General features: G+C 50.6%; 1 protein-coding gene across 2 annotated transcripts in view; it reads right to left on the bottom strand.

Annotated features, from left to right (window-relative positions):
* Positions 1-267: 267 nt before the first annotated feature.
* Positions 268-26,143, bottom strand: part of MFHAS1 (malignant fibrous histiocytoma amplified sequence 1) — a 65,734-nt gene continuing 39,858 nt past the window's right edge. The window contains exons 2-4 of one of the 2 annotated variants that reach the window (XR_004899971.1): positions 12,650-12,776; positions 7,092-7,201; positions 268-2,682 (exon numbers count right to left, since the gene is read on the bottom strand). Coding sequence is in view for 1 of the 2 variants with exons in the window: in XM_028526525.2 (XP_028382326.1) it covers positions 2,649-2,682; positions 12,650-12,776 (161 nt within the window). In the remaining variant the exon portion in view is untranslated. The remainder of the gene's footprint in view (positions 2,683-7,091; positions 7,202-12,649; positions 12,777-26,143) is intronic. The other variant, XM_028526525.2, reaches the window with a different exon arrangement.

The raw sequence follows: 26,143 nt of genomic DNA, 5'->3' as shown, positions 1-26,143 counted from the left end.
CCGCAATGACAACTCACGAACTGTGGCAGAAGAAAGAACACACCCCGCATCGGGAATGACACCGAACCCTTTTCACCGTATTCATTCAAAAGAGTCCACCGCACGAGTGTCGAATGTGAGCACTGTCCTTTTTTTCATGGGAGGGTGAAAAACATTTATTCTGGCAGCACTTTCATAATTCCAGGAAGTGGTTTTGATACCACAGGTTGCAGGAATAGAAACCATAACAAACTTGGAGGGTTTTTTTTGTTTTTTTTTTTTGCAGGCCAGGCCAGGGACTACTGGCTGGAAGGCTCCCCCTGTGCTTAGTGAACCGCCCGTCCACCTCGCTAGCTGGGTCTTCCCAGTGCTCAAAGAGGGCAGACTGTCCTGCCCAGACGCGAAAATTCCTGGGGAGCAGAGTGTTTTCTGTATCTTCAGCCCTCCCCCCAACCTGAAGCAAGGTCTCAAGCTTTTCTGGAGCTGCTTTCGGTCAGGTGACCCTCTACTGCGGTGACTTTCACTTCACTACACGGAAGACCAAGATCCCTCCTCACTCTGCTTCCCTAGGGTTCAGCTGACAGCACAGCACATCACTGTCAAAAACGGCAGACACTAAGAACGTGGGCACTTATGACCACGACACCAGCACACACTTTGCAGGGCACGCCACCCACAGGACACTCGTCTTCTCATTTAATATGGTCCCTTGGAGAACTAGCTCAGAGTCACACACCTAAGCGTCTTTTCCAAAGACAGGTCAAAATCAGTTCATTGGACAGTTTAGGACCCGTCTCTGGACAATGAAAAAACTTCCAAGCCCAACGATCCACTGGTCTGTAAAGCAATGAAACACTAGCATTCGGTTCACACTCACACACACCTGCACTCTCACATGCACACACGAGAGCTGCGACAAAAGGACTAGCCCGATTAATTCTGTGACCATGGTTCCTAAGACAATGAAATCGCAAACCGGAGGTGTCATCTTCGAGTATTTAAAAATGGAGAAATAATCTGACTCCCCTTGATTTTCTGACCCTAAGACATCGTACTTGTTGAACTGCAGGTTCTGGAGTTAGGAAAGTTACCTCCCGGGGCACAAAATATTCTGCAAAAATCGCTTTGTGATGTTTTGCGGTGTAGCCGCTTGCTTGTTATTTCTTGTAAAAAATCTTTTGAGGCTTTGTGTGCCATGGCATTGCAAGAGGCAACACTTGATACCAGAACGCTATCGGCTGACTCACGTGCCCTGCCTTACACTGGTGCGGAACAGCCTCGCACGTTTTCGGCCAACGCGCAGAGGCGGCAGGGGCAGACAGTCCTTCGAGCTCCTCGGACACAGTGTGCCACTCCCGCAGCGCCCGCCGGGTGCCCCCCTTCGGGTTCGAAGACAGAGCAGTACGTTTGGTTTGCTTTTTGAGTTTTGCTTCATGGAGATTTTAGAACAAGACTTTTACTAGTTCTTGGCAGTAGGCTGGCCAATCGGAGGTCCTGTATTTTTATAAATAACCAATGGGGGACCATGCTCTCCAATTTGGCTATTTACTGTCTTAAGGTCTGGCAGCCAGACTGGAGGGCTTTCCAAGTGCTCTGCTCAATTTCACAGGCTCTGTTCTTGGGGGCGGGCAGTGGGGACGAAAGCACTCATTATCAGGGTTCTTTGCATGTTTCAGAACTGACTCCTGATTATCTGAAGCTATGGACAGCCTCAGGTTTTCCATGGGCTCGGCGACCCCTTTGCCTTCCTCTGCTGAAGAATCCTAACACGAGCCCTCGATCTGCGAATCACCCAGGGACGAGGCACAGGCAGCAGGGAAGCCTGGAGCAAGGAACGCTCTGCTTGGAGACAGGAAGAGAAAAGGAACAATCCCCCGACCTTGCCCACCCCACCCAAGGGTTTCCAGGCTGCAGGCTGGGTCCTTTCATTAGAAGAAGGGGAGGAGGAGGCATTGCCCGAGGTGCGCCTTGAAGATTCTTGCATATTACTGGCGACCTCTAGGAACCAACACTTAATCCATGGGCAGAGAGAAATCTTTTTTTTTTTTAATCTGAAAAGGATCAAAAAATAAAGAATGAACAGGTCTTATGCTAAAGTAAGAAATCAGCCCCGTCTTGGCACAGTTCTCATGCGGAATATTGCACCCAGTGTTAACTAACGCTAGAAGCTTCCAACTGTATAAATTTAAATGTATTTGCATATTATAAAAATAAAGATAAACATATACATATTTTACACTCGTGACGGAACAGCAATGAATGGTCAGTCGATCCCTCTTTCACATTAAACAGAACTGAAGTCCACATGCTCTGGACACGGCCGCCTGTACTGGAACTATGGCTTGTATGTGCACAGAAAACAAAATCCCTGAGAAGCATTCGACTTTTTTTTTTCTTTTCTTCAAGTAGCGCTCTCCTTGGAGGACCACGGTTCTGAGGTTCGGGTTGTAAAGCGCTTGCTTCACGTTCTCTCCCTTCCTCCCCCCGCCCCTCGTGACCTCGTCGGCAGGCCAGGCATACTCCTTCCTCTGGAAGCAGCTGGACACTGTGCGTTTTCAAGTTCACGGAGCACACTTGGGAGCGTGGCAGGGGTACCAGGAAGGAAAGACGGTCCGGGCGAGTTCTGAGGCTCTCTTTTCTCCTCCACGGAAATTCCACGGCCGGAAAGGTCACTGGTGTCTGTGCTTTTCGCCAACGTTCTTCCTGTGTGGGCAGAGGAGAGGAAAGCCCAGAAATGACCACGGGTAACGATTCTCACTTACAAGGACAGGGGGCGATAGTGTGCATCTATTTTTGCACAGATCTTTCATCTCTATTTCTAGGACTCCTTCTAAAAACGGAAATGTCAGGCAACTAACATTCCTATAAAGGAAAGAATTCTCTTACCAGAACCTGTCAAGCATTTCTGTTGGTGACAGGAGGTTCAGACACAGATGACACTGATTAGACAGACAGAAGCACTTATTCCACTGTGACCTCACCGCGTCACCTGATTTCTCATCCAGAGCCCCAGACTCACACACAGAGCTGCATCCCTTCCGGGACTCAGGCAGACACAGAGAGACACGCCCCGGATAGGCCTCCAGGAGCGGGGATAGGCACTGAAAAGTACGGCGGGACGTCCACCTGCACTACACGGCACGATTTCACGTCAAGTGTTATAAGCAGGGCTGTCAGACTCAACCCTGGAGTTGAATGAATAAGAATGAAGAAACTGCTGTGTCTTCAGCTAATTAAAGGGAGTGGCATTCAATTCAGACAAAATGATTCCAGGAGCAAATGGCAAGGACCCCCCCCCCCCCCCCCCCCCCCCCCCCCCGCCAACCCTTATTTCAGCTTTCCTATAATGAGAAGCAGCACAGTGGCATTTTAAGAAGTGTTTCAGCAACGCTGAATAAAACATACAAAGGCATAAAGGGGTTACGCTCTGCTTGCCTCACTCTCTGCCCTCCATCTCTCGTGAGCCTACTTGACTTTGGGGGGAACTGGTGATTTAGTATCGACCCAAGACAGCTCTCCAGCCAGTGGAAGAATCTGCTGAATATAACGTGGATAATAATAATATCACCAAAAATGTGCACTTCCCACTTACTACTGACTCGCTACACGCTGGGAATAGCGCCACTCACTGTCCTGCATTACTCCCCGAGCCATCAGCTCCTCAGTCCCACCAGGCAAGTGCCACCTTCCCCTGCATTTCACCAGGAAGCAGACCAAGGTTCCAGGAGGTTACGTGAGCTCTCGGAGGGTGTGCACCAGAAAGCAGCACAGCCAGGCCCTCAAGGGGGTGATCTGCCTCCAAATCCTGTCGATGGGGGGGGGCAGTCTGGGCCCCAAGGACAGTGCCCTGTTTCCATGGCACTCAGCCAGGAGGACTCTTTGAAGACGTGTTAATACAGGAACTTCATGGTGGAGAAAGGTTGGAAGACTGCCTCAGGTTCAGGTAGTAGTATAATCCATCTCCCTGCACAGGGGATGGCAGCGTGAACACGCACGGTACAGCCAAGCAGGCACCTTCGGTGGTGGGAGAGGTGGGCTCGTGGGAGGGACGCGCTATGTCAATGCTCTTCCCATCGACTCTAGGGACCCTCGGAAGTGCAGACAGCTCGTCTGGCTGTCTGCTGCGCTGAGCCACACGTAAGGCTGAGAAACACAGGACACCCGACCGAGGACGCTTACAGGGAATACTCCAGTGCTGAAGGGCGTGAAAGGAAAACTGGCTTGAAATTCTCCCGCATTAACACCACTCTTCACGTTCAGGCTCTTACAGAGGAAAGATCGGTCAAATCACCCCGCTCACGGCGTCCCCACGCCAACACTGTCCTCCTCCGTCAGTCGGGACCCACTCAAGTTCCTCAACCTGGTCCCGGTTCTGGCGGGTAGCATGCTTGCTCTCTCTTCTCTGTGCTCTCAAGAGTTCGGTGATACCCCTATCGCGGCAGGTATCATGTTTTAGTTGGCATTACGCACAGGGTTGTCTGGCTCTATCTCCTGTTCTCGTTCTCCCCAAGGAGGCTACTCGACTCCCGAGGGCAGGGTCTACTCACGTTATTTCTGCATCCTCAACACCTGGCGTGATGCCCAGTAGAGGGCAAATACTCAGCAAAGATCTGCTGAATGAATGATTAATAAGATATCAGGAAAGAGTCATAGGTAAAAAAAGTAGCCAGGCTACTATGAGCTCATTAGTATAATGGAAATGTATACACAAGAAGTATTGAAGAGATGTTTAGAGGGACCAATTATAGTTAGAAGGGCTGGGGATGGCTTTTCAGAAGGTAGCACATGACCTTGGCCTTAGGAGTTAACGGGCCTTCCCTGGGCAGGCAAGAAGTGGTGGCAGCTGGCTGAGGACTGAGACCCAGCCAGGGGCGCGGCATGGCTGGCCCTGCCCACAGTAAGGGAGTATTGCACGTGTCAGCAAGGTGGCTGGGGTCTGATAGTGAGACATGCCCATGAGTTTGAACTTGAGACTGTAATCACTAGGATGCCATTCAAAGCTTTTAAACAGGGAGAAAAGGGATAGGGTCTGAGTTGAAAGATAATATTGGTTTGGAGGACAAAAAGACTAGAGGACAGGAGGTCAGTTGAGACTCAACCACAGGAATCTTGGCAGACAGGTGGGAAGACAGAAAATATGGAAACAGACAGGTTCCTAGCTTCACAGGTGGGGGCAGAGCACAGGCTGAGGAAGAGCTGGGGAGGGCGGGGGAGGAAGACAACAGTTCACACCTAGGAAGCCTGCAAGACACCCAAGGGGGCTGCTGGGCAGAAGCTGGAAAGACAGGCCTGGAGATCAAGGCAGAGGTCAGCTTGCGGGTCCTAGACCCAAATCCTCTCCGGCTACTACTGAGCGTGCGTTTCTGGGATGCAGCAGAATTATTCCAGGTATTCCGGAGCTTAGGCTGACACGGAAGCCATACCTTGATGTACTGACCAGTTCTTTTATGTCCTGCATTCTGAAGCTTTGGCGTCCAGGGCCCTGCTGCCCCCAGAGGGTCTGCCCTCCCAGTGCTGGCTGGTTCCCAGAGACAGTCAACACCTCCAGCGTGAGCGCGCCTCTCAAATACTGTACACACCGCTGGTCTGGAGCCCACGCCCCAGCCACCTCCTCCTCCTTTATCGGCTCTCACACACCTGCTCTAATCACCCCAAGCGCCTGGTACCAGCAACCAGGGACAGTCCCTGTGCCCCAGAGCCCGCTGAAACTATCCAAACTGGCTGGTCCTAGGCCTGGTCTCTCTGCTTTGTCCCTGCCTTCCCACAGAAACCACAATACAAGCTCTTGGCCACAGGTCCTCCCCCTCTCTCTGCCTCATGACAGGCCCGGTATTCCCCCTGTAGCTCTGCCCCCCTCCCCCCCATGGCACATCGGTCCTCCAAGGACACGTGAGTAATAAACTATCTTTCCACAGCAGCCACTTCCCGATCTGCCGGCCTCACTGTCCCTCCGGCGTTCCAGTAACGCGCCGTGCAGTGAAGCAAACATGAAGGGAAGAACCTGCTGTGCAGACAGCACTGACCCAGGAGCCATGGTGTGGACTCAGGCCCAGCTGTGCACTCAGGAGCCAGGGCTGTGGGCGCGTGGCTCAGTCTGGGGCTCAGTGCTCCCTGCCCTTGGGATGTGTGGGGTTGCCGGGAGGGGCAGATGAGTCAGGGTCCCCTCCGAGTTTATCCAGGCATGGTAGGCATGTGTGACTATAATACGACAGACATGCTACCACTCATCTCCTCCTCGCTCATGGAGGCTGAGCTGGGAGCTGGTGTTCTCTGAGTGACTGACGGCAGGGGGCCTCATCCGCAGCCCTTCCCGGGCTCTGCCTGGACCCCTGCACGGTCGTGGAGGGGCGCTCACGCCGACACCCTGCCCTGCCTATCACTCACATGGGCCTTCCTTGGGCAGGCACCTCATTAACAAGCTAAACGCTGCTAGTAAGTCAGAGGGTGGCTTTTACTCAAGTGTCTCTATTTGCATTTTGACATTTGGTTCCTTGTTATTACCTTCGTACGTCGTCTGCAGTGTGCACCACTAATAATTCTGAGTAGCAATGACAGCGCCTGAACTTACTGAGCGCTGTTGACTCCATGTAGGGAATGATGCTACACGTTTTCCCTGCAGGAGTCTCTCTTCTGGCTCACAGTGACCCCATGAGGCCTGCACCTGGCAGGTGCCTGCCCCACAGCGGAACAAGTCGGGGAGACCCGGGCTCGGGAAGTTAACTCCAGAGCCCATCAACTGCCTGGAGAAAATAAATACAAACACTGCTTTTAGAATGCTATTTGCTATGCTAATCCACTGGAGCTTTTCCCGCTGTTATTATGCTCTTGCATAATATTTGTGTCATTTTTTAGATGACTTCTTTTTTTCCCACAGTGAGCTGATTACTGATATATGCAATGCTACGGTAAATTAGGCAAAAGAATCAAGCAGTTCCCTCATCCCTAATTCCCAAGTGCATCTTGATCCTGGATAAGTAAAAGATCTGTCACCTGTCCTGCCCTATAGGATCTTTTCATCCCAAACCCTACCCCGCCCCCTTTCCCTAAACTCTCCGAGTCCAGAGGGAGCCCTTGTCTATTTAAGCAACCCTCTCTGCTTCCCAGAGACTTACCCTTAAACACTGGTGCTCCTAAAGTCACAGATCGGGCACAGTAAAAATGATGCCATAGGGAAAGTAGCACTATCCTTTCCACTTAATTTTCCAAGAAAGTATGGAGATACCTAAGCAGAGAGGGAACAAAGTCCAGCATCAGTGCGGCTGATGGGGGACTGAACGGTCAGAGAAACCCTCCTCCTCCTCACCTGTGAGAGCCACAAAGGACAAGCTGGTCAATGCAAGTCGACACGCTGCACGCTGCACACCCCACGGGGCAGCCTTCCCCGCCCCCCACGCTCCCAGCATCCCGTGGCCGGCGACAAAGCCTCCGCTGTGACGCAGCCACATTTCCCCCTCACTCCGCTGTTTTAAAATTCTTTTATCACGTTCGTATGAACCTGAGTGCGGTTAAACATACTTTGCCCATTTATCTGGCAAGATAAAGGCCACCAAGTCTTCATCCCACTTTTTATAAAAGGCTATTTCAATAATATCCGTATGTCACAACAATATAACTGCCAACATCCCTATGCAGTGACCGCTACATATCTGAGAATACGTAGAGCAGGCAGAACTGCGGGGGGGACTTGGGGGGCCCGGCCTGAGGGGGAACGCCACCACGTGCACACAAGAACCCCCGGTGAAAGGGCAGTTTTGGAACGTGGGGTCTCAGCCTTGCTGTTTGTTATCAGCAGCACTTTGTGGGAAAGGAGAAAGCTTAGCCCAGCAACGTTCAACCCGGCCCCTCTCTTTTTTCTAATTCTGTTAACACACGACCTGCCAAAATCAGAATGAAGTTCCTCTTTCAGCCCCACTGCTCTGCATCAGATGGAGCCCAGACAGACAGACGTGCACCAACAGCACGAGAGAAATGGCAACTGTCAGCAAATGAAAGGGACGTATTCCCATCTCCTGAGTGTTCGATGATCAGGCCACCGAGAAGTCACATGGAAGAACATGGGCTGCACCGCCCCCAGGTAAAGCGTGTTCATACGCTCACCTGTCGTGTTCTGTCTTCTAAGCGAAAATCAGCAGATACCTTGGGATCTAGCAGATTTTTCAGGATACATACTTCAATTGGTAGGAGGCTGGCGTGTTCTAAACCTCTTTGGAAGTGAGAGAGAGAGACATTCTACAGGGCACTAACAACGAGATGCGCAAGCTGCCCTTTGCCCACAGCTCACACCTTCCCCTTCTGAGTTGGAGTTTTAAGTGGCTCGACCTGCAGAGCCAGAGGATGGAGACAGAAACTCACACATAAACATTTTTAAATAACACTTGAAAACCATCCTTCTACTTTCTCCTTGCTTTTCCCACTGAAAGTGTAGGTTTGCCCCTTACGACTCCTAATGTCCCAGGCTCAGCATCCCTTCCTGTGAAGGCTGGGGACCAGTGAGGCTGCCGTTCAGGAATCCCGAGGGACCAGCACAGGAGGGGGGTGGACGTGTTCATTCACCAGGTGGTAGAAATCCTTCCGCAACGTACACGTGTGTTAAATTGCTGCAGCATACACTTTAAATATCTTACAACGTTGCCTGTCAATTATTTACCTCATAAAGCTGAAAAGAAAGAGACCAGTGGCTGCTCAGGGCTAAGGGAGGAGGGATAAACACAGGAGCACAGAGAACTTTTGGGGCGATGAAAATCCTGTGGACAACACTGTAATGTGCATGACGTACGTCATTATATGTGTGTCCAACCTCACAGAATGGGCGCCACCGAGAGGGAACGCCAATGTGAACCCTGGACTCCGGTGTGATGTGTCAGTGCAGGTTCATCGGCTGCGACAAAGGTCCCACTCTGGTGGGGGTGTTGATGGTGGGGGAGGCTGTGCGTGTGTACAAGCAAAGGGCATATGGGACCTCCCTGGACCTTCTGCTCGAGTTTGCTATGAACCTAAACTACTCTAAAAACAACGTCCATGTTTGAAATTGCTCTCCACCCGAGCACTTCTAATTCCCCTCTATTGTCCAGGAAAGAGGGGGCTGCCAGTGGGGGGTGCGAGTCACTTCGCTGCCATTAGACTAAACTGGGCCAGGATTAACAGTGTTCATAAGAATTTCTTTAAAACCACACCCCTGGTCAATGCCAACACAACAGGCAGCAAAACCATTCCTGAAAGCGATACTGAAAATGTGCATTGACTGCAGGGAGCCAGGTGTTCTGTTGGACACAAGGGACTACAAATGGCGGGGCGTTTCTCTTTGCAGTGATGAAAATGTTCTAAAATTAGATTGCGTTGACAATTGCAAATATATTAATAATCATTGAGTGGGCCAGGGTATACCTCAATAGAGCTTTTAAAATGTATCAAGGTCTGCCTGAGTGGCTCACTAGGTTGGAGCATCATCCCATACACCAAAAGGTTGCAGGTTCGAGCCCCAGTCCAGGTGCATACAATTCCAGGCCAGGCATGCACAGGAGGCAACCGATCGATGCCTCTCTTCCTTCTTCTCCCCCCTCCCCCCCACACCCCCACACCCCCACAAATCAATAAGCATATCCTTGGGTAAGGATTTTTTAAAAAAATGTATTGGAATCTATATCCTTAAGGAAGTCAACATTTTTTAGAGCAACCCAGCAAATCTGCTGCTAGATGAATTTTCATCTCATCTCCAATGCAAATGTCCTCGAGAATCAGCCCAGGAGAGCCGAAGTACGGAAATTACTCACGTCTCTATCTGATAACCAGCTGAGGGGACGAGGAGCCCCTGGGCACCGGGGTTTCTCCCTGGAGGGTAGGGTGCAGGAGGAGAGGCACTTCCTTCCATTCAGGACAGGTAACCTCTCCCTGGGGAACATCTATATGGCCTCAACCATATGTCTCACCAACCACTTGTCTCACCAACCGCTGAGACAAGTTACAAGAGTAAATGACATTCTCTAAAAAGTCACTACCTACTTCTTACTCTCTGTCACTCCTGATTGGGGAATAAGACACCTAGAACACTTTTAAAATGAGCAACAGAGACACTTAAAATCCACGAGGAATATCCAGTCGAATAACGGCACCATTATTGTGTGTGTGGTCAAATAGCAGGCACCTGAATGGCAAGCCTCTAACGTGGCCTCCAGGGGAGAGCAGAAAACTGGTCCAAGAAGAGCTTGGAATGTTGTTTTAGAAACCACCCTAAGACCCAGATTGATGACCTGAGAGCAGGGTGACTACTCTATGGCCTGCGACAGTTCTGGTTGATGCCTACTGTCCTGGCATCATAATTACGGCCGGCCTGTCCCCCTCAGTCCTCCCCTGATTTGAACAACAAATTACGTGTTCAGTGCTCAAGCTGAACTGCAGTGGGACGGGTTGTGCCGATCCCGGCAGCGTGGATCGGCTTAGCTCTGCGCTGCCAATTGGTTGTTGGCCAGAGACGCTCTGCAAGGCCCACGGGCCAGAGAGCCCACCCTTAGGGCCCCCCACCTGCACATCATGGGATGACATTAGTCAATGATCACTCTACAGTGACCTGCTCAAGTTAACTTGGCTGGAGTCGCAAGGCCAGGGAAACAGCCCGTCTCCCAGTCTCTCGTGTCTGCTGGGACCCCGAGTCTAACTCTCAGGCCCAGACGTGTGGAGGTACGACCACCTCCCGTAGCAGCTTTCCTCATCAGTCTCCTAAGTCCCCTGCTCCCAATACACTGTCATCTACTTGTAAGTTCGACCTCCTCCCGGGCCTGGCCTGTAGCTGTTTGTTTCTGCAGATATTCCTTCATTGAGAAATTGAGAGCTACATTCCAACCTGCCATCCGTTGTGTGACTTTTTTTTTAATCCATTTCAAAATAAAACCATTCACACAGGTCTGCGGAAAGCAGTTCAGTCCTAAAGGCACTCCCTCCAGCATCCAGATGTCTGAGGCCAGGTGGCTCTGGTCACTCGGGACTTTAAAGACTTGTTCGTTCAGGTAGAACCACCTGTGTGTGAGACAGAGGGGCCGACGGCATGTTTTTGGGCTGGTGTAGGTGTCTTTCTGCGGCAGTACAACAAGGGGCCCGTGGGAACACACCGATGACGCTATGGCACAAGGCTGCGCCACTGTGATTTCTGTGCAAGTGGATATGGTACGTTCTAACTCCGTCTTGCCTAGTACATGCCAAGTGTCTACGGCAAAATACATTAACGTCTCTCCTGGCTCAGGAAGGTCTACACCAAATGCAAAGTGTATGCACAACTGTTTCTCTCCATGCCACATGCTGCTGTTTCTGTAATGGCTCCTCGTTTGCACCCTGAGGTATCTGGACGAAAGAGACCAATTCAAAGAACAGCACGGTTTCTGCCGTTTGATGTATTCAGGACAGGGAGTTTTCTGGTTAACGTGAAGTTACTGTGTAATCCTGCTCAATGTTTAAGAAGCACTTCAACATTTGACAACGTCTTTGGGTCGTGTTAGTGAGGAATTATCTACACTCGCATTAGCAAAAATGGGATTCTGGACGTAATCGCATGAGATAAGAGTTCCCTTTGGGTGTTCAGTGATATTTCCCAGAAAAGAGAGATTAGGGGTGTTTTGTCTAATGAGTGACCCAGTTTGGAGAAAAAGGACAGCAGTCCACTCTGGCAGTTGCTGAGGCAGGCCTCCCCCACCCCCACCCCACCCCCGCTCTGCAGGGAGCAGGCAGAGGGCAAGGGAGCAGGCTCTGCAGGGACAGGACGGAGGCTTGGCCCCCATCACACAGCTCTCTGGAATGCAGCTGTGAGCAAGCCTCTCCAGGTGAGACGGCAGGTCAGCGTCCTCAAGGGCAAACTTCCCAGCCTCCCTGTAAAGTCTTACATGTGAAAAAAGTGTAAGTGTTCTGTGTAGGAAGACAAATGCAAGTGTCCTGCATGGACACTTGGCTGAAAAGAGTGCCCAGATGCAAGATCTGCTCCAAGCAGACCTGTGGCTACGATTTTTCAAGATGAGCGGTAAGATACTTATCTTGGTTTAAACGTGGTTTTAGTTTGGTTCTTAATAGTACAAAAAAGAAAAACCAGAAAGAATTTTATCTATAATACTAAGCTAGTGACGTATGCCAAAGTGCATTCACACACAAACATCCTCCATCATTTGGGGGAAGATGACAGCAAACAGCACAGCCTCCGATTATCAAAGACCGATACAGATTCAAAGACCTCGGGGAAAAATAATCTACCACAGGTTTTTCCGTGAGCTTGTCTTATTTACTGGGCCCTCCCTGTTCCTTGAAGTGGGGCCCACTTACTTCTGCAATGCCCAGATTAAGACTATCCGTCAAAAAAATGCTCTCTTTTTTTTTTGGTTGTGTATATCTGCCAATATACTAAATGATATATGGTATATAAATGATATCTCAATAAAGCAGTTAAAAGTACTCTGGCTTTTTTTTTTCAGCAAAAGTTAAAAAAAAAAACACAAATAAGAAAAAAAATAGAAGTTCCTTGTTTGCTACACGAGCCACGGCAGTGATTTCATCCAGACAGCTAGGTCCGCCTGGGGTGGGGGTGGGGCTGCTCTTCAAGGCCTGCTGAGATACAATTTCACTTGGCTTTGTGTTATCACAGCTACTGGGGCAGGACCGGGAGTTCAGGACAGGGGCCCCCAAGGCAGGAACTCACTTGGAACAGGGGCTGATCACAGTCGGTGTAGGTGGGTAAACCAAGGCAACATTCACTCGCTCACTGCCATTCTTGGGGCAAATGATCTCCGCCACGCCCTCGGGTCTGGGCTGACTCAGCAGCTCCCCTGCAGGAGGACAGAGAAAAAATGCATTAGTGAGATTGACCTTCACAATGGGACCAGACAACAGAGAGACGCAGAGCTGGGGTTGAAGGAAGCGAGGGGAGGGCAGGTGGTGAGGAAGCATGGGGTCCACAGACAATGGCCCCCGAAACAAAGGTCCAACCAACCGGAACAGCAGCCTTGGCTCAGCTCCCATGCGCACTGCCGACACACTCGTCGGCATCGTCATGGGGAGCATCCTGGGGGTCACGGCAGGAAGGCCCCCCGTTTGGGACAAAGACAACACCTGCCAATATTCCCACCTTGCTTTTCACAGACTGACTCCGGACACCTTTGTCTATATGTCGGGCAAACAGAGCCAGGGTCCCCAGAGCCCCGAGGAACACGGGCTGCCAAGGAGGTGTTCCTGACGAGGACGGGGCAGGCGGGAGGCGGGCCTTTCAACAGAGCCCTGCGGGATGGACCTGGAGATGCAGCCACAAGGTGTTACCCAGGCAAACACCCAGCTTCCCTCCGGCAAGAGGATTTCCTGGGGAGGAGGTCTGGGTGCGGATTTGAAAAGACCAAACGATCTGATCTCATTGTCATGGGGTCTAGTAAAAACAGTTAACTAGCATAATGGGTGAACTACCACCACGCTACAAGGAAATCTGTAGACTCTGCAAGACCCGGATGGAATTTCTCTCCAAGTAGATCATTAAATCCCCGAGAGCAGCGATGACTTCCATTCCTTGGCGTCCACCCCCTTGCCCAGCGGCCCTTCTTCTTGGCCACGGCTGACACGGTGCCCTCGCTCCGGCAGAGCTCAGCAGCTTCTGGCGGATGACGGTGCCCGTCATTGCCTAAATTCGCCTCCCTAAGCACAGGAAGTGAGTAAACCAAACCAAGGACACAAAATGCACACCAACGGGAGAGAGGCGCTACTGAAATCACAGCCAACTCCATGGTATCGTCGCTCGCACCACCGATTAAAAATTCTAGGGGCCCCAAAGTTCATGATGTGACGACACAAAAATCCTTTGCCTCAGAAATCCCGTGTCTCTGAACGTCTCCCCTTCAGCAGAACCCACACTGATTGACGTTCTCTCACGCCGGCACTGAACCGAGAGCTTGAAATGTACACCTCTTCCCATCCTGACAATGTCCCCGTGGGGTTCACCCCCATTTTACAGACACGAAGCTACGGCTCAGGCAGGCTCTGTGGCTGGCATACCACACGCCCAGAGCCAGCCAGGGGCAGACCTGGTGTGTGGCCTTGGGGACCCATCTCATGGGCGCTCACCCTTCGCTACCACCCTCTAATTCCTCCCCAAACTGGGGGCTGCTTCTTTATATCAGAACACATCTTTCCCAGAAGAACAATCTAACAACACGATTTCTAAATAACGAACTAAGCAATGACGTGGCTTTTATGAAAGACATGTATTTCCCAATTTGAACATTTTTTACATGGCTCTGCACCATAGGAATCAAAGGCAATTTGAGTTCCTTGACCAAACTACTGCAAACACCAAAACTTATACTGCAAAATTGAATTTACCACGACTAGCTCATATCATAGGTATCTGAACTATATACTCCAATACCAGTGAAGAAAAGACCCCAAAATGTAGAAGTGCAAGTTAAAAATGTGAACAGCAGGTGTTACCTCTGTGAAGAAAAGAAGCCGCAGTAACAGCATGTTAGAGCGGGACTGGAACCTGGAAGTCCCCCAGTCCAAGCACCACTTGACGAGTCGGAAGCTCTCTGGGCTACACAGACTTGCTCCGGGGCCCAGAGAGAGCGGTGCGTCTTCACACCGGCCAACCCGCCATGAGCCACGGAGCTGGACCCGCCACGGGAAGGTGCTCTGGGCGCCCCAGGCCTCGTAACAGCCCTGGTCCTGGACCGCCCTCCCCTGAGGCCTCACGTGATATTTTCAATGTGCACATTCTGTCCCACGAGTGCCCACAAGGCCTGAGCATAGCCCGGCTGGACCTCTCTGGTTTCTCCCGACCTTTGCACTCTGCCCGTGGGCCTAGGGTACAAATACAGATGTCGAGCCTGACCCCAAGCGCCTCCCTGGCACCAGCCTGGCTCGGCAGGCCCCCTTGCTGGGTGAGCAGGCCAGATGCCAGAGCATTTAAAAATAAGTTACAGTGGACTATAAAGCATTGGTTATTCATTTCTACTACACCAGCAGCCTTACTGTCCCTGCCCCCACCGCCCAGACCCCCAGCCAGTATCGTGCAGCAGCACCAGGCAGCTGGTCTGGTCCGGGTCCTGCGCCTCGGAGCGTGGCCAGCCACCGAGACAGAGAACACTCGTTACGGGCACCAGGAAGTTTCATGCACGTGAGATATGCACTTGACACTGCAGAGAGCTGAGCAGCCAGCAGGACAGTTCACCATCTCTTGTACAACTGTGCACTCCAAAAAAACTACGGCACGGAGACAGTCATTTGGGGGTTTAAGAAATGTGCCCAACTGCTCGATTAAGAAAATAACAGAAACAGCTTTTTCCTCTCCACACAAAACCAATCTTATCACGAATACAAAGCGTGGTTCATAGCATATAAAAAAAAAACCCAGAAGCTCATCATCTCAAATTTCTTTAACAAAAATTTGATTAAGCTACAGGACAGCCACGCACTGAGAATCCACATAGGGAGCCCTTTCTGTGCACGAGGGGCTGCAGAAGACGAGGGATGCGGGAGTCCACAGCAAGGTCCCGGATGTGGTGGGCTTCAGCTCTGGAAAGCCAAGTAAGCAAAAAAACAGAACCCTAGTCCTGCACCATGGACACCCCCAGGAACATTGTACAAGATGCTAGAGAGGCAATGAGAAGGACAGGCTGATACTAACGTGCAGGATTGGAAAAGACATGGAGGAGTGAGGAATACTGACCCAGAAGACCCAGTCACATTTGTCGGGTCAGAGTAGAAAATAATACATGTGCTTTTCACTGGGACCGTGGTGTCGTACAGATCAACTTGAAAAATGCCAATTAACCTCAGAAGAAAAAAGTAATCACAATAGCAGCTAATACTTACTGAACATTTATTTATTATGTGTTTTTACCATTCACCGTAAATGCATTATCTGAGTCCTCCTCACAACCCTCTGAAGCAAGTGTAACTCTCATCCTCATCGTAAAGAGGAGAAAAGTGAGGCTCCGAGGAGTCACGTACTCATCGGGGACAGTCCCAAGGAAGGAGTGGCAGTGCCAGAATCCGAACCCAGGACTGTGTGACGCCACTCTTACCCTCCGATGAGTGCTGTCCTGTCTGTAGCTGGGATGTCGTGATGCTACGTTAGATAACACATGCAAATCTCAACATCGTATCCGGCCTCTAGTAAATTCCTGACACTGTTGTTATAGCGATCAGATTTTATAAGAGCTTACTGTTCCAAATATATAAAGAATTCCCGTGAATATGTGATCAGTGCCCAGATTCTTAATGGCAAAGCTATACACAACCATTAGGCCGTAAATTAAGTGCAAAACACCGCCTCACCAGAAGTTTTAAAACTTCACATGAAAAAAATTTAGAATTATTTACATGTGTCAGCACGACCAAATAAAAAAGATCAATGCCTAAGTCACTTTTACCAAAAAAAGAGAGAGAGAGAAAGGAAGGCGTATACAGGGAACCTGGTACATTTCCATTTTCAGGAACTTGCTTCAAGAAGCAGGCCAGGCTTTCTGACAATAATTATCCAAAGACAACTCATAGCAACACTGTTTATAAAACAGTGAAAACTTGGTAACCCTCCCACATGTAACAATGGGGAAATGATTAAAGCATGACACATTAATCAGATGGAATTCTCTGTCATCATTAAAAACTACAAGGCTGACATTTCACTGTGGAAATGTAAACTTGAAAGTACGTCCTAATTGGAAACATAAACTGACAGAGCAACACAAATGAATTTCGAGTGAAATGGGTCATTCCAGATGAAGAGGTCCTGAGACCGTTTGTTCACTTTTATGTTTGAGTGAATACCAAAAAAAGGCTGAATTGTGCCCGTTTTAGCTGCTGGGGCCCCCTCCGCTGCTGGAGGCTTTCGGTGCATGCGCAGCTACGATGCGGTCGGTCTTCCTGGCCACGCGGGAATGTGGCCTGAGGAGCAGACCACAGTCTGCAGTGACTGAAGCTGTGTTAGGTCCCTGACCGGTTTCCTCGTGCCCATTAAACCTATGGAAACCTATTCTTAGTTACACTTGCTCAAGATTTCCAGCAGGAAGGTGCTAGCAAACTCATCAAACTGCCCAGCTCCAACCTGTGAAACAACACCAAGTTTTACCATGATTTAAAAAAAAAGCAACCAAGAATAAGTGAAACAAGCTCCACTTTCTCTGCTTATCATCAGAACTCTCGAATGTTAGACACATGTGAAAGTGCTAAAGATTTATCACACTGATGACCCAAACCACAATACTAAAAGCCCCAAAACTTTCTTTCCAATGCAAAAAAACCTCACTTCCTACTCCAGGATAATGATCTAGGTTATGACCAGCCCTCCAGACAGTAACAGTAGTCTTGAAATTGAAATAGGTATATAGGTTCTATTAAATAAGATAGTCTCTAGGCGTTTTAAGGCCTCTTCCAGCTCTAATATTCTACAGCTCACACCCCTCCAGCCCGGAGTGCATGGCTGTCTGTTAATAGAATGTGAGTGTGATGTGGCTCAGATGAGACACCGACAGCATGTGTCCCAGGCCTCCTGGGGACGAAGGCCGCATCCTGTGGACAAGCAGGGACAGGAAGGTCCCCCCCTTTGCAAGCCCAGCAGGTGTTCTGAGACAGCAAGGACAGGAGAACTCCTTGGTCACCTTTATATGGAACAGGAAATCCAGGTCGAGATAAAAGGACGCTTTGTCCTCAGACAAAATAAAGTCCAGAAAGTACGTATACACACTGGAGAAGTAAACACTGAACATCTAAAAACGTGACACTGGGCCCACTTAAGAGCACGCACAAAGGAAGCAGAAACGACGTAATGACGTGAGACCTGTTGTAAGGAGACCTCTGACTGCTGTGCAGAGAGGCAAGCCAAGGGCAGGGGCACCGTCAGGGGGCTCACGCAGGAGGGCAGGCAGGAGAGGGTGGAGACCCGGCCTGGAGAGGCGCCAGGGAGACGGAGAGACCCGTGTGTTTTGTGGTCAGTCGAAAGGACTTGCCGATGAACTGGATGTGGGGGCCAGAGGCAGAGAAGGTCAAGGATGATTCTACATCTTTGGTTTGAGAAACTGGCAGATGGAGGCACTATTTGCAAGACTGTGGGCAATGTGGAGACTATTAAACAGAGGTGGGAATAGGTAATTACATGGGCTATTCTGACTTTTCAGGAAAAGGTTAAAGCCAAAGGTAGAGATTTGGGAGGGATCGGCCAATTAGGTGATATTTAAAGGCGAAAGAGTAGATGGCATTGCCTAGAAAAGTGAGTGGATGAAGAAGAGAAAGGACCCACAGACAAAGCCCTGGGGGTCTGAAAATTTAGAGGCCGGGGAGGAGGGAACGAGACCAACCAGGAACTGTCAGGGGGCAGAAGGGAAACAAGAATGCGGCTTCACAAAAGGGGGGAAAAAAGTAATCAGCTGCACCAAATTCTGCTGAGCGGACAAGCAAAATAGCAGCAGACAAGGGAGGCGGGCGGGAGGTCCCCGGGGGCTGTGGTAGCAGCAGCCTCAGCAGGAGGGTGGGGGTGAGGGTGCAACTGGCTGAAGAGTCTCCGCCTCAATGAGGAGTGGGACGTGGATGGGGACCGTGACCAGAGACGCCGCTTTGAGACATTGTGACTTACATTGTACCTGTCACTGGTGCTCTGTGAGCTCAGTGTACCATCGCTGAGAACAACAGTTAGGAAAGTGGACTCGTTCCTTGGATTTCCCCAAGGCTCCGTGTCCGAACTACCAGAATGAATGGGTGGGCAGATGGAGGAGCAAGTGGATGAGCAAAGGGAAGGACCCATGAAAGATCCCGAGGCTTGGGAGACGAAGATGACGAAGGACCCTGGCGGGCGGGCGATGCCTGGACCGCTATTTTGAAAAGATAACCAGACCACCCACTCCTTTGCTGTGATGGGCTTTATGAGAAGACAGCCAGCTGCATGGTAGGCAACTCCATCTTTAAAAATAGTGACGGCGAATAACAACTGTTTGCTACTTAAAATAGGTTTTTATCAAAAATGTAAAAGCAAACTGACACCTTTAATCACACCAATCAACTGGACGCCTTTGCCGGTCCTCGAGAAACAGCAGGACATCGTGGACTCTGGGGACTTAGCTCCACACCCGACGAGGTTTACTGACCGCACGGGTCAGTCAGGGTCTCACCAGGAGACAGAAGGCACAGAATGAGGCCTCACAGAAACAATTAGAGACTTTTTCACAGGAATTTACTATCAAGAGGAAATGGAACTCTAAAGAACACCCTCAGGTGGAGGGGGTCTGTCTAAGGAAGAAAACTTTGGATGTGGGGGAGCCCTCCCCAGACCCGGTTGGACAGGGCGTGGCACAGCCCCCTAGATGGCGGGGAGATCGGCTGGGTTGCTCCAGGCTGGACTAGTCCACAGCCAGCTGACGGAAGCCAGCAGGGACCTGTCCTCTGGGGGCCAACAACGTTCCCAGGAAAGCTGGGTGGGGTACCCACAGATCCAACAGGAATCCTCCAGCTGGGCCACTGGGAAGTCAGCTGGCGTGCCCACAGATGTTGTTCAGAACTCAGTCACGTACACTCTTAGGGAGTTCTGGAATTCAGGGAGTGGTCCCCCAAACTGCAGGGATGCTGCGTTCTCTCTGTGAGCACAGTTTGCTGTTGGCTCAGTTAGTTCCTCCTGGAAATGCGTCACACTGATAGGACCTCTTCACTAGCCACATCCGACGGGATGAATTCCAAAGGCAGCTGCAAACACATGCACCACCAGAAACCGTGAGCCTCTTCCGGAACTGCACTTTCAGTCTCCCCGCACAGCCCTGCAGTTCCTCAAAAGGTCAAAATCCAGCCGGTTCTAGGCAATGTACCAGCGTCCGGCCATTGGTAGAATTCTCAAGTCCGGTTTTGATGCTGAATGCCGGGACTTCTTTTTTAAAAACACTCAGAAATGCTCTTGTGTGTTGTGATCTTTGGGGACAATTTGTAAAGTCTTATCAGTAATATAGTATCATCTATAAGCCAAACAGAAGCAGGCCAATGGGGTTCTTAAAGATGCCCTTGAACTAGGGGCAGAACTCAGTATCTGTCTTCTGTGAGTTTGCACGGCCTGGTCATCAGCTACACGAAACGAACTAAATTGGAACACTTCGCTTCAACTTCTTCCCAACATCCTCCAAGATGGTGGTCGTGGTGACAGTTACAGGCAGAAGGAGAGATGAACATCACACCCTCGACTACCTCTGTGACTTCCAATGATCCCCACCTGTGACGTCCTCAGACCCTCCTGACGGATAACGCAACTGAAGCCACACGCAGGCCCCACGGGGGCACAGATGACAGCTTAAAGTTTTCCTCTGATGGCGTCTGCAGCAAAGAAGCTGAACTTTCCCTTGTTCAGCCCAGTTCCTCACAGAGAAGACAGTCCTAAGAGTCACATCGGCTTATCATTACACAAAGCTTTCTTCTCATTGTTGGTCTGAGGGACAGAAGGTGCCCGGATGCCTCAGGTAGGCTAAGCCAAGCCAAGAAGAGTGGCACTTGGTCCATGGGGCGCCTCCCTGATCAATAACCACTCAGGTCTCCTCTGGATCACAAGAGTTGCGACCTCAGGCCACCGCACCTCTTCCAAAGCATCTGACTAAATGTCTGGCCCAGGATAAGAAATCCGCCTGCGTTCAGTCACGTCCCCCTTATGATAAGCTGACACGCCACTTTCCTATGTCTCTTTTTGCCTTTATTGGCACACGCCCAACTTTCTTTCCGACTGCTACCTCGTGCTCGGCTATCTGAAACCCCCTCCCTGCGGCCCCGCCCCCTCATGCCAACACCTGCAGTGGGACGAAAGCCTCCCCCACGCTGTTCTGCCTAGACCCTCTCCACCTGCGGAAAAAGCCTCAGATCTCTGTACGTTTTGGGTCCCCCACAGGTTTCCTTCACCAAATCACAGCACTGGGATGAAGAGAAACTTCGGAAAGATTCCACTCTGAAGTGTGAGGCTCTCGCTGACAACAAAATGAGAATCCCGGAGACCGGAATAAACACCTGGGACGGCAGGAGAACCTGGCTCCTGCGGCCTTTATTAGTCTGTAGGAGAAATCACCCCAGGGAAGTCGCAGGAAGCCAAGGCGCCTTCCCGGGAAGGGCTTTGCTTTTGGTTCTAAAAAAGGGAACAACAGCAAAATAAAAGATGGTTGGATATCAAAGTTCTCCCTACTTCCTGTTCTCGGCATCTTCATCAGCTTCACATTAGACCAGATAATATACCCACTGCAATAACCCCAAAACAAGAGATCCTGTCTTTAGATTCTGTGTGAGGTTTTTCTAGAAGGACTAAAAATGAACCACCCCGGGTCCTAGAAATGTAAAACCACAAGGCATCACTTGAAGCTTAAATGAGGTGGTTTTACGACAAGAAAGCCTTCGTATCCATGGCAAGCGCACTTTCAAAGCTCTCTACCCAGGAGAGGTGGGATGGGTTAGCCCTACAAGGTTAGCCCTACAAGGTTAGCCCTACAAATCCATGCAAGTAAATCAAGAGTGGGTCACGTGGCGGGAAGGGAAAGCTTCCTTCTGAGGCTGAGTCAGAGACATCTCAGGCCTCCTGCAACACTCTTCCCTCAGTCACGACAAAGGAATGAGGTGAATGAATCATTCACATACGTGCAGGGTGGGGCGAAAGTAGGTTGACAGTTGTTCGTATGAAAAACTAGACAATAACTAATAACACAAGAGCAAACTCTGTGTTTCCCAACTGTCGACCGACTTTGGCCCCACCCTGTGCACATAGCTCACTGGAGGCAAGACCAGGAGTTAACGGACGGGCCACTGGCTCGGCCCCCGCTGTGCTGCAGTGGTCCTGCACAGAGACGCACCCTTCAGAGAATGCGTGGGGGTCCTGTATCACCCTCTCCCCTGACCCTTGAAAGGTCAGACATCATCTGACCACCATCCAAGCCGACTCAGGGCAGAGGCACAGACCGCCCTGCCTCTTCCCGCCATTCATTCGCTCCACCTCGCCTCCCCTCAGATGCGTGTGCCTGCCACTTGGATCCATTTTCATTGCTCAGGGTTTATATAAATACAAATCCACCCAAGAAAGGAAAAATATTTCCCTTTTTCCTGCTCTGGATAAGGTTCCAGCAGACTTGGCCGAGGATTAGACACGCTTCACAGATCAAAGTGTGTTTGGGAGAGGGGGCGGGAGGGAGATCAGAGTCCAGGCCTGGCCCGGCCTTCTCGTTCTCGAAATGCAAGTCAGGATTGTGAAAAGCCCACTGGCTGGAATGAAGTGCTTTCAGAAGGCCACTCTTCATTCGGATGGCCTGTCACCTCCTCCTTGCTGGAAGTGGTTCCAGGCTCAGAGACGGTAATGCAGACAGCATAAAAGCATCCAGACCGAAACTGTCTCCCTCCCACATTAGTTTTCTTTTCAACTGAAAGTGGGAGGAACTTTTATGGCCTCAACTGAAATTCGAAACACAGCCCCAGAGGCCTTATCGAAACCGGCCAGATTCTGACATACTCAGGGAGCCATTGGAAGTCCTCAGAAAGGATCAGAAACCGTTCATTTTCTTCTTGTCTCCTAGCAAGGAAGATGACACGAGTTTCTGCAAAGTCGTTTTCTCTGAGGGAGGGAAGGAGGAGGAAGAGGGGTGAACGTCGGTTGGGCAGGGCCGGGGGAGCTCAGAAGGGCCACGGAAGTGAGAGTCGGACGGACAGCAGAGCCTTAAGGCTGCAGGGGACCTCGTGATGGTTCGGCTCCCCACTCTGCACGTGAGTGGTATCTCCCACATGCACAGCCCGGCAGCACAGGGGACATGGTCCAGCTGGGGCCTCTCCCAGCAGGAGGTTTTCTTCATCCACTCCCCCACCCAAGCTTCGTTCCCAGAAGGTCCAGCCAGGACTGGAGGCCAATTGCAACAAGCAAAAAGCATCTGTGATGACCTGGAAAGCAGTAAATTGCACAAACAATCAAAACTGAGGTCTCCTTAGCCTCTCCAGCCTCTTAAAGGTTGTAATTATGCACAAGAAAGAGTTCTTTGTCCATTGCACTCCACCTGCGAGCCTACACCCAGGCAGACAAAGAGAAGGAAGGGCACAGTCACGGCAGCATTACAGCCCGTTACCAAGTACGCCACGGCCACATAGGACCGGCTTCGTGGGAGGCAGGAGCAGTGCCGGGGGGGAGGGAAGGTGTGGGGGGACCGCTTCTGGGGGCAGCTCAGTACACAGTGCAACCACCACCTCACAAGGCCACTGGCCTCGCCAAGGCCTCAGTTTACCTCCAGTCCTGAACTCTTGCTTGAATACTAGACTGAGATCAAAAACATCCATTGAATATCGCCCGCCACCTGGATGTTGAAGTGTTTGGTCCAAATCAAACTCTACCTGCCCGTGGGCCCCGTCCCCTAAAGTCAGTCCTTTCCCAGGACCCCAGAGCTCGGCACACAGCAGGCCCTAGACAGACGGTGAATAATGGAACCAACCATTCCATGTCGAAACAGCCTAAGTGCCCGTCAGTAGATGAGTGGATTAAAAAACTATGGCACATTTACACAATGGAATTCTATGCAGCAGAGAGAAAGAAGGAGCTCCTACCCTTTGCAACAGCGTGGATGGAGCTGGAAAGCATTATGCTAAGCGAAATAATCCAGTCGGTGAAAGACAAATATGATGTGACCTCACTTAGAAGAGGAATCCAGTGAACAAAATAACCTAATGAGCAAACTAGAACCAGAGACACGGATGCATCGAACAGACTGACAGCTGCCAGAGGGGAGGGGCAGAGGGGTAAGGGTGGCAAGAACGGGACGGGGACAGTCAGAAAACATGTATAAATGACCCATGGACATGGACAACAGTGTGGGGCTGGGCTGTGGTGGGGGGCTGGAGGGAGGAGGGCAAAAGGGAAAAAACTGGGACAACTGTAATAGAAAAACAATAATAAAAAAATAATAGTAAAAGGAAGAATAACCCACTAAAGAAAACCGGGCCGAGGTCTGAACAGACACTTCACCGGAGAAAGCGTGCCAATGGCACATAAGCGCAGGAAGAGACACTCGGCTTCATTGATCATCAGGGAGTGCATACACACCCGCCGCGAGACCCCGCTCACACCTGCGAGGAGGCCGGGAGACCGGAAGAGGCTGACGCGCCTAGTGTCAGCGTGTGGAGGGCACACGCTGCTGGTGGCGCTGCTTAAAAGCTGGCGTGTACCCCTACTGTGTGACACAGCTCTTTACTCCTGGATATTCACCCCAAAGAAAAGAAAGCGTACATACATCCCAAGACTTAGATGTGTGTGTTCACAGCAGCTTCGTGCAAAATGGCCAAAAATGAACAGCAACCCGAATGTCCATTGAGGTGGGCTGCTAACGGACTGTGGTGCAGGGCACAGTGAAGTGCTGCTCAGCAACAAGAGGATGGACTGCGGGTGTGTGCAGCACGGTGCATCTGGAGAGCACGGTGCTGAGTGAATAGAGCCAGACCGAAAAAGGGTCCCTACTGTACAACTCCATTTATATGAAACTCCAGAAAGTGCAAGGTGATCCGCAGTGACAGAAGGCAGGTCAGTGGCTGCCTGGGGTAGGGGCGGGGGACAGGGAGGGACAAGGGAGAGGAAGGAACAGGAGTAAGTGAAAGAAAACTCCTGAGGGAGATGGAATGGTTCATTATCTTGACTGTGATGACAGTGCTGTGGGTACATGCAGATGTCTAAGCTTACCAAATTGTATCCTCTCCAATTGTGCATCTCACTGCAGGCCATTACATCTTGACCATGTCTCAGCTCCAACCAGACGGAGCCCTACCGTTAACCAAGAACCTACACCATCGCTGAGGAACATCAACCGGCGTCTCAGCATGAGCACCCTTCCCAAGCACACGAGAGGCCTGGCAGAGCTCAGGGAGGACGAATACCATTACCATATGCAAAGAGTTTCAGGCTAAAGAACCCAGGAATCTCAGAGGTCAATCCACAAAGGCAGAAATGCCACAGGCGCATATATTGTTTGCTGAGGTACTTTTTTCAACTTACGATTGTTTCATTTGTGCCTCACTGTGATATATAGAAAAGGAAAAAGTATAGATTCTATTAGATGAAATTCAAGCTGAAGCTCTACTCCATCATGTTGAAAGTTCTAATATTAACAATACTAGATACTACCAGTACCTAATAATAATTGGTAGGTGGTGCTACCTGCTAACAGCTATTGAGGCAGTAGATCAGAGCAGGTAAAGAAAATTGGTGGCTATAAACTTCCAAGGAGCAGCAACAACACAGAAATGTCTCAATGACCACCGCTGAAGGACACTCTGTGAGACCTACCACGTTCAGTAGCGTAGGTCAAGGTAAACACACTCCCACCGGCTCTAATCAGCTAGAGACTCACAAGTGTGGCTTCCTCCTCCTCCTCCTCCTCTTCCACTTCAGGAAGTCACTCTCCGCCCACTGCCAGGTGGGAAGTGAGCCGTGAGCTGTAGTCCACCCAACCCCATCCCACCAAACATTCAGGCGAAGATGAGGCTGAGGCTGGGAAGACACAAGGACGCTGGGCCCTTCCGTCTGGAAGCAAAGCGGAACCTAGCGGCCAGCTCACAAGATTGGCTCAAAGGGCACCACTGTCTCTCCGTCTAGCCTGGGAACGACACCACTTTTGGTAAAACAAACAGAAAAATGAAGAACGGCCATAATAATCCCTATCATCTACGAAAAAATGTATCCTGGCTTTTATGGGAGGAAGAAATCTCTTTATGTCTTGAGCTGAAAAAATGGCACCAAATTATATCCAAGCTCCTTCACTGAACCTCATGTATATCAGGAGTTATTATTAGTTTAATAAAGCCACTTGAAACCCAAAGTGGCTTTGGGTTTCAACCCAACCGACACACTTCTAACTTTTAAAGTAGTGAGTGGCCCGTTCCCCACACAGAGATGTCTGTCACGCCCAGGCAAGCCCCCTGTCACCCTCTGTCCTGTGTCCTCGGTCCCAGCCGCCCACCTCATTGTAGCCGTGCCCCATGCAGTACAGCTATTCACTCCTCAGTATTTTCCCGAGAGAATGTGGGTGCTCTCACCGCTCCTGGCTTCCTTCCTCACCGCTGCGGCCCTGGCCCTGTGGACCGAGCGCACCGAGGAATGAAGTCCTCTGTCGGAGCGTCGAGGGTCGTATGTGCCCCTGTGGTTTGGCCCAGAAGCAAACGAGCCTTCGGAGCACCGCTGCTCCGGGGC

Source organism: Phyllostomus discolor, chromosome 11 (genome assembly GCF_004126475.2).
Source record: "Phyllostomus discolor isolate MPI-MPIP mPhyDis1 chromosome 11, mPhyDis1.pri.v3, whole genome shotgun sequence".
Classification (NCBI taxonomy): domain Eukaryota; kingdom Metazoa; phylum Chordata; class Mammalia; order Chiroptera; family Phyllostomidae; genus Phyllostomus; species Phyllostomus discolor.
Note: the sequence above shows the minus strand (reverse complement) of the source record. Positions and strands in the feature narration are given on the sequence as shown.